Below are 9128 nucleotides of genomic sequence, written 5' to 3' on the forward strand. Positions count from 1 at the left end.
AGGTGTAGCATTTATTTATTTTAGGAAAACCTCATTTTAACCTCTTAACATATTTTAAAAGTTAATTTCATCGAATTGCATCCCAAGTTATTAAAAATTATGTGCATTATGCAAACACCCGGCAATTCCTGGATGGAGAGGCAGCATTGTTTAATCTAAATTAAAAAGATGGAATAGAATTTATGAAATTAATTATTTTGAGATGAAACTAAAATCAAGTAATATATCAGGTTGAATGGTCAGCTGAATGACAGGTTGATCCGCTAGGTTTGATAACAGTGAAATGTGTTTGCAACATTGCACTATGTTTTTTTAAATTTAAAAATTTCTTTTTTATTTAAAATAATTTTTTATATATTTTTAAATTATTTTAATATACTAATATAAAAAATAACTTTTTAATAATAATTTCTTTTAATAATAAAAAATATTTTAAATTACCACCACTGCCATAATTTCAAACAAAATATTTACCACTACCACAATCATTTCTAGACAAATAACAGCAGGTTAAGTAAAGAAAACAACGAAACAAATCAAAATTCAATGCCACCATAAAAGGAAAGGAAAAACAAATATTTATTAGACAGCACCACCTTAAAACAGCTAAAGAAGAGATCTTTCAGCTTCCCTGCCTTTCAGAATTTTACAGAGAGAGAGAGAGCAAAAGAAATGTGGGAATCGATCTGTTTAACGTTGGCAGCCACCGCCGGTAATAACATCGGCAAAGTTCTTCAAAAGAAGGGCACTCTCATTCTGCCTCCCCTCTCTTTCAAACTAAAGGCATGCATCTTTTACCCACTTTCTTTTTCTTTCTTTTCTCTGCCTCCTTTGGTTTTCTTTTTGTTTCATTTTATCACTTTTGTATTGCTCAACAATTTAACAACCAATACAATATATTATTTATTTTTTAATTTTCAAGATCGTGGAAAGAATTCGAGCCCTGAATTTGGAATTCTGTTATTGTTTCAATTTCAAGAATTGATCTTTATGCTAACAAGTGCATGCATGTTGCTTTGATTCTTGATTCCCATTGTCAATCTTTCGGTTTTTGATTCTGGGTTTATGGGATTTCTCTCAATTCTCTGCTTATTAGAATCCGTGCAACCGAACTATGCATGTGAAGGAAGTGGGTTGTTGCGTATTTTTATTGATTTTATGTGTGTAACTTCTCAGGTGATAAGGGCATATGCTGCTAATAAAGCTTGGATCATTGGCTTTCTTATCGATATATGTGGTGCATTGTTGATGTTGAGAGCGTTATCTCAAGCTCCTGTGAGTGAATTCATTTGTGTTCCCGATTTCTTTTAGATTATTGTGCTTGATTGGAATTTTTTTTTGGAAAAGAAAATAGTAGGTTGACATTTTTTAACAATATAAACTTTGAGACTGCATTTTCAACATATACATGCAAAGAAAAAAAGAAAGAGACTGAGAGTCTTCTTGTTGAGAATGATCTGAAGAATTCGTTTGCCCTCTTCTTCTACCAAACTCAAGTAAAAAATGAGCTCTTTTATTTGTTTGTGAACTTCTATTTGGTTAATGCAATTTATTTTGTGTCATTTGTGTACTCTTCATCAAAGTGATCTTGACTGTTTCTGTCAGGTATCTGTCATCCAACCAGTTTCTGGTTGTGGACTTGCTATTCTTTCTGTCTTTTCCCATTTTTACCTAAAGGAAGTCATGAATGTCATTGATTGGATAGGAATCACTTTGGCTGGTATTGGTACAATAGGTATGTAAATTCTTCTTGGTTGCTTCATAGATTGGTTTTGATTTCATTGTTATACTCGTATTTCAGAATGTTGACATGATAGTTATGGCTCAAAAGTAAGAGTGTATTATTACATTTTTTGTTTTTAACTATGCTGTGCATTCCTTCTGTGGATGAATATATGTTCCAAAAAGGTGTCTCATTTGGAATAGGTCTTACCTTTAACCCTTGTTTTTCATTATCTGATAAGTATAAATTTTGTTGTATTGAGCTAAACTATTGACATAAAAATATATTAATTGGTTATGAAAATTCAATTCTCCAAAACTGTTTGATATCCATATATACTTTGTGATCCAACATCTTATTTATGTGGCAAACTAAGCCTTGCTGTTTGTTTTGTATTTGCAGGAGTTGGTGCTGGAGGTGAAGAGCAAGAGGCATCTTCTGTATCTATTTTTCAATTACCTTGGCTGGCGTTCCTTGTTGCCCTCTTGTTTGTAGGTACCTTATTCTGTGCACCAACTTTATTAGCATTAATATGCCATTGTTGTTGAATTATTGTGTAGACATATATGAGTATGCAAAGTTGAGAGATAAGAAAACTTTTCTTTATCTTTTAGAATCTAAGCTAGTTTAAAATCTATGAAAAGATGGCAAGGACCACACCCGAAAAATTTCTCTCAAAGAGTACCCATGGCTTGTGTCTACTCATAAACTTACTAGGCTATATCTCCAATTCTCACCCATAACACACATAGCACATACTCATCCATCACATATACAGAGTACTTAGATATGAAACACACACAAACAAGCCAAAGATCCTTATTTGTACTAGTGTTGGTCAAGACTTATGGTCACTTCTTAATGTTGATTTCTGAGGCACCACTGGATGTGAATATTTTGTACAGTTCTTAGTGAAAGGGGTCTCTTTGAACTAGTTAATTTTCAGCTTCATGGTTGGTTGTGTATGCTGGCATGGCTTAGTCTAGAGAACCGCTTATAGTTGAAGTTGGTTTTTTCTCTTTGTAGAGTTGGTTTTGATTATCAACACTTTCCCTTGACATTGACTCGGTTCTTGCACTAATGGCAATTGAAACTCTGCAAAGTTTGGTATGGTTGAGGCCTTCTGTGAACATATCAGTTCCTTTAATGGTACATGAGTGTGATCTCCACCATGCTGAATGTTGGTCCCTTACTAGCAAAGTCAGCACTAATTAAATCTTCCATAATGCCCAATCCTTGTTTGTCAACTCCAGAAGTGGTCCTTTTCCACTTGCTCCAATACCACTTTTTCATACTAAAACAATTTTGGCATCCAAATTTTGAAAGATCTCCAACTTTTTGATTATGCAATCCCATTATGTTGCACAATCAGTCAACACTTGTTTTGGTAGATAATCCTATATTTCATGAAAGAATGGAGCATGTGGAACTAAATTTTCATTTTGTAATAGAGTTTTACTACATTTTGTAAAAGCGACGTTTTCTAGGAAAGTCAAGAGTTGCAACAAATTGTCATGGAAGTCCAAGTGGCTGAAATTTTTACTAGAGGACTCTGTAGTAACAATTTGCAAAAGTCCTAATTGTGACATGGTATGCCAGAAAGAGTGTGTCATTGTTGGGGGTGGGGGGGGGGGGGGGGGCATGTTGATATGGTTTGGCCATGGATTTCTCATGATGGGTCTTCAGTTTTGCGCTTGGGTTTGATGGGGAGGCCATTCGGCCAATATTGTGTTTTTCCTTGGAATTTAGCTTGTATTCCATTCGACCATGATGGGTGGGTTTTTGGGATGGGATAGTTTTAGCCAGCCTTGGTTTGTGCATGATGATGAGTTCGGTCCAATCTCTTTGATGGTTCATTCGTCCAAATTAGGTCAGCCCATGTATGAGTCTAATTTGGGCAGCAAAGTAGGCTTGTTGGGACCTTGTATCAGGTCTGATTTGGTTTGGCCATGGATTTCTCATGACGGGTCTTCAGTTTTGCGCTTGGGTTTGATGGGGAGGCCATTCAGCCAATATTGTGTTTTTCTTTAGAATTTAGCTTGTATTCCATTCGACCATGATGGGTGGGGTTTTGGGATGGGATAGTTTTAGCCAGCCTTGGTTTGTGCATGATGATGAGTTCGGTCCAATCTCTTTGATGGTTCATTCGTCCAAATCAGGTCAGTCAATATTGTGTTTTTCCTTAGAATATAGCTTGTGTTCCATTCGACCATGATGGGTGGGGTTTTGGGATGGGATTGTTTTAGCCAGCCTTGGTTTGTGCATGATGATGAATTCGGTCCAATCTCTTTGATGGTTCATTCATCTAAATCAGGTCAGCCTATGTATGGGTCTAATTTGGGCAGCAAAGTAGGCTTGTTGGAGCTTGTATCAGGTTTGATTTGGGTTAATATTAATGAGTATGGGTTTGGGTCATATGAGGTTCAAAGTTATCTTGGGCTAATTAAGATATTGAGATCCTTTTCTTGTAAGGATCAACAAAATATTCTTCTAAAATTGAAAGGGAAATTCTTTCATTATTGTCCCTATTATTTAGGAGAATATTTAGCAACAAAGAAGGAAGCTTCATAGTCATGCAAGGAAATTAAATGGGCTGTCAGATCTGAATCCTAGACTTGGAAGGATTATTTAATGCTAAAGATTTGATTCTCCTAATTAAGAAAGGAAAATGATGGGCGACTACAAGGGGAATTAATTTCTAAGATTGTTTTCCATGCTCTGAAGGAAAATCCTAGTCCTACAAGGAAAGAAGACTTCAACAATTAAATTCCTATTCATATACAAGGAAAGAAGACTTCAACAATTAAATTCCTATTCATATAAGATTTTCTAGCATCTAAATGACTTTAAAAGTTGGCTAAGCGATCCTAGAGTATCTAGGAAGGTGGATATCGGCCAAGGGTTATTTAAGCTAGAGAATTAAGATATTTTATTTTGTTTTTCTTTCTATTATATGCAACATCAACAAGCTACTATCCAGACTTGTTGTTTCCATTATTATTTCTATGTTTGAGCTTAATTAATACTTTGGATTTTAGCTAAGATTCAAGGCTTGTCTGGATTAGGGTTTGAGCTTACCAGTAAAGGTTTTGGATCAGTTTTTGTAAGTGGGTCAATTCAGTCCACAAGAGTAGATCCATTAGGGTTAATTTCTCAGAACTATTTAAACACGTGTTAAGTCTAAATTTCAGCACCTTTGATGAATAATACTTTTGAACTTTTTAGTTTTAGTGTGAGAGAGATTCTTGCATTCTTCGGTTTTTGAACGAATTGAATTTGACTTATCAAAGATTAACTGGCATCATGCGACTTTATTCCAATAGTGCTGGTGTCTTGGGACATGTTTTTATTTTGTCACACTCCTATCAGATCTTTTTCGGTTTTGCGGGATAAGATCTCAATCTTGATTGTGGGTTGCGTGACTACGTGATCACGAGTTTCGCTTCACATGTCAAGAGTCAATAACTGACTCTATAATCGAAGAAGCAAACCTGAATTTGCTATCTAAAGCGAGCCTTCAGCCAGCCAAGCAACTGAAAGTTTATCCAACCAGGTCACATCCATCTTTGACTAAGGCATTGACCAATTGCTTCATAGCTAGAACCAATCCTAGAAAGGTTGCATTTGCATTTCATTGAAAGAAGTATAAATAGGTCACCTGGCTTCTTTTTTGTAGATTGCTCCATTTATGCAGTAAGATGAGTTCTGTATTATTTTTGTATAATAGGCAGAAAGAGTAGAGAAAAGCGTAGTGAGCCTATGAGCATTTTGTTTGTGGTTTAGCACAATGCTCTAATATAATAGAAGCGTTTGGTTTCATGTCCGGTTTCATGTCTTAACTCTTTGCACTTCTCGACTACAAATACATTTAAATTTCTCCTTTCTAACTTCTAGTGGGGACTATAATTTGCCATTTATAGTTTTTTGGTGCTTCATTTATGTTCTCTCATTGTGTAATTTTTCTAGTTGGGATTCAGTTCATCAGATATTTTATGGACATCTGCATGGTTGGAGGGAGTGCATCAGAGACAATGTGATGATTACTCAGTATGGTTTGATATGTGCAACTAAATATGATTTTTTTAAATAGGTAGTCCTCAACGGATGGCTTCGGGTATACAGACATCAAAGAAGAGCACATGAAATGGTAAAATTTTCTTTGTTTATCTTGCTTGTTTGTAAGGTATTTTTGTTTCTGATTTTGATTCCTCAACCATCCCCCTAGCCCTCATTGTTCTGCTTTCTGTTGAAAACTGTTTTCAATGCAGATGGACTATGAAGTTGTTGAAGAAATTATATATGGTTTGGAATCTGGCATTTTGTTTGGGTATGATTCCTGGTACACCATCTTTGTTCATAAATTTGTTGCTTTTCAGTGTTGCCTCTATTTTTATAACAGTGATTTATGTTCAGCAAATTCAAAATTATCAGAACTTTGATGTGCCAGTTTGCATAAATAATGTTGTCAGACTTAGATTACATCATTGAATGTGCAGAAGTTCATATTATTAGATGGATGCATGTGTTATGCCTGAAGGCTTCACCTACCAGTGTTATCATTTTAGTGTGTCATTGTCATTTAATCAGAATAGTAACAGTTGCTGCAAAATCAATATATCATTTATATGCATGAATTGACAGTTTATTTCTTTCAAGAAACTGTTCCTTGATGAATATACTTAAAATATTATTTCTTAAAGTGCCATTAAATTTATACCAAAATTAAGTATTGGTCCTGACATAAAAAAAGTTGTGAACTGCTGCTGTTATTCAGCTAGGCTTCAGGTCCTAAATGCTGAGTTGCACATCATATGCAGGATGGCTTCTGTAATATCAAAGATGGGATTTGTCTTCCTGGAGCAGGGTTTCTCCAGGATGCTAGTCCCTATATGCGTCTCCATCAGTATATGCTGTAGTGCAACGGGATTTTATTACCAGGTATTTTCAAATCAGCATCTAGATGTTCTCTCTAGGGCTCCATCTGATCTCTTTTGACCTTTTCTCCGCATAAAACTTGTTTTTCATATTTTAGATGTCCATATTTGTATGGGATTTCTGCTTGCCTCTCACTCATCTTAGAACAGGAAAAACAAGATTTCATTTCTCGCATGCATGCACATGTCTTGTTGATTTTCCAATTGGTTTTGCTTTGAGTGGAGCCAGATCCACTTCGCTCTTCCTATTGAAGCTATCTGATTGTGTAGAAAAAGTTGACAGGTCAAACTGATATACGATTTCCTTCTGAACAGACTCAGGGTCTAAAGCATGGAAGGGCAATTGTGGTGTCTACATGTGCTGCCGTGGCATCAATAGTGACTGGTGTACTTGCTGGAATGCTTGCATTAGGAGAACAGTTGCCTTCAGCACCCACTGCTCGTTTTTCACTTCTACTTGGATGGTAAGCAAAGTTTTTATTTAAACCATTGCCCTTCTAAATTCAAGTATCTTGATATGAGCTTGATGCGCCAAGTCATGGTTTCTTGAAAGCAATATAATTTGATGCTATAACACAGTGAAGGTGACCTACTCGAGAGATTGCATGTGGAAACCATTTATTTTAGACAATTTTGCAGGCATCTGATTTAGAAACTTTGATTTACATGTTATTGAAATTTCTCCTTTAAGCGTAAAATGATGGTTAAAAACTCAAAGGTAGTATTCAATTCCGTGTTAGTGTCTTAGCTGAACTGTGTACAATATTAAAGTGTACAATATTAAAGTATCCTTCAAAGGCTCGTTTTGTAGAATTTGTACGTTTAGAAAACCTACACATACAGCAAACGTGCTTATAGGGATCCCAGCTAGGAAATCTGAGATATTGTCTTATTGCTATAAATATACTCTTTCATTGAGGTTTTCTGTATTGCAGGCTGTTTATCGTAGTAGGTGTGATTTTACTTGTTAGTTCAACTTGGCTGCTGCGGCATCTTCCATTGCGTCGCTTCATACGAATTAATGTTGATCGAAATTTCAGTCTAAGTCGATCAGGATCTCTCCGACTTAAGGATTCAAACCCAACTGCTGTTATCCATGCAGCAACATTGCATCATTTGATATCATCTCCGTCCAAGGAGAAGGCTTGAACAAAAACAATGCTTGCAAGTTTTTTGCCAATGCCTTGACAGTTTTTGGTCAACATACTTGTGCAGTCCTTAAGTGCTATTCATGCCTGCTCTTGTTGTGGGTGGGGGTGTACATATGATCTGATTATTGCTTTTTTTTTTTTTTTTTATCCTGAAGGCATGAGATTTTTTAATTCATTTTGCATAAATAAAAATTTTCTACCAATCAAAATTTATCATGTGTTATTTTTATTTTATTTTTACATCAGAAGATGAAATAAATAAAATGAAAAATAAATAGGTTTTTTTATTTTTTTTTTCCAATGAAAAGTTACATGAGATGAGATATAAATATCTCAAATAAAATCAACCAATAAAATAATATTATATATCATATGGCATTGAGGAATGACTAAGTCTTTACAATTTCTATAAGGAGAAGGTCTTTTAGATAAGAGGGGAAGAATTTTTGGAAATACAAAAAAATTTTAAAGACAAGTTTTTCATGAAAGAAAGCTATATCTTAAAAGCTCTAAAGTTTTTTTCATCTATAATTTTGAAGTCTATAATCAAGTCTAAATGTTTAATAAAAGTTTTAAATCAAAGATATTATTTAAAGTATCAGATTATTAAATTTTATTTTTATTTTATAATATCTCATTTTGTTTTGTAATACACATTCAAATTTATCTTTTAAAAAAGTATAAATTTTGGTTTGATTTCATAAATATATCAAATAACTATATATCAAATCCAATAGAAGAAATAACTATATATCAAATCCAATAGAAGAATTATAAGGGTTGTTTTATTTTGGTGTAAGAATATTTTAAGTAAAAAAGTATAAATTTTGGTTTGATTTCATAAATATATCAAATAACTATATATCAAATCCAATAGAAGAATTATAAGGGTTGTTTTATTTTGGTGTAAGAATATTTTAAGTTGAGATTGTACCTAACATTAGGGGTGAGCAAAAAAATTGAGAAAACCAGAAAAAAAAATAACTGAAAAAACCGAACCGTGAAAAAAAATCGATTAAACCGATTAAAATTTTGAAAAAATCAATTGGTTCGGTTTCGGTTTTATAAGACTAGAACTGAAAAAACCGAACCGAACCCAAACTGAAAAAAATAGAAAAAAACCGAGCCAAACCGAAAAAACCATGCCAAAACCGAGCCAAACCGGAAAAATCAGAAAAAACCGAGCCAAATTGAGCCAAACCGGTTTGAATCGGTTTTTGTTATAAAAAAACCGAACCGAACCAAAACCGGTCGGTTTGAACCAGTTTCGGTTTTAAAAAAAAAAACATTTTGGTTTGGTTACTTTTTTTTTTTATAAAA

General features: G+C 34.2%; 1 protein-coding gene across 2 annotated transcripts; it reads left to right on the forward strand.

Moving 5' to 3' along the window:
* The first annotated feature begins 563 nt into the window (after positions 1-563).
* LOC18107718 (probable magnesium transporter NIPA9) lies at positions 564-8024 on the forward strand. Of its 2 annotated transcripts, none has more exons than XM_052448834.1 (9): positions 564-783; positions 1177-1275; positions 1606-1735; positions 2126-2214; positions 5814-5870; positions 5992-6062; positions 6541-6661; positions 6973-7121; positions 7593-8024. In XM_052448834.1, exons 1-9 carry the CDS (start codon positions 673-675, stop codon positions 7804-7806), a joined length of 1041 nt encoding a protein of 346 aa, XP_052304794.1. In that variant the 5' UTR covers positions 564-672; the 3' UTR covers positions 7807-8024. The 2 variants fall into 2 exon arrangements, with proteins under 2 accessions (XP_052304794.1, XP_024445728.1); XM_024589960.2 differs by having other exon boundaries at positions 566-783; positions 5992-6050.
* The last annotated feature ends 1104 nt before the right edge of the window (positions 8025-9128 follow it).

This window comes from Populus trichocarpa, chromosome 18 (genome assembly GCF_000002775.5).
Source record: "Populus trichocarpa isolate Nisqually-1 chromosome 18, P.trichocarpa_v4.1, whole genome shotgun sequence".
Taxonomy (NCBI): domain Eukaryota; kingdom Viridiplantae; phylum Streptophyta; class Magnoliopsida; order Malpighiales; family Salicaceae; genus Populus; species Populus trichocarpa.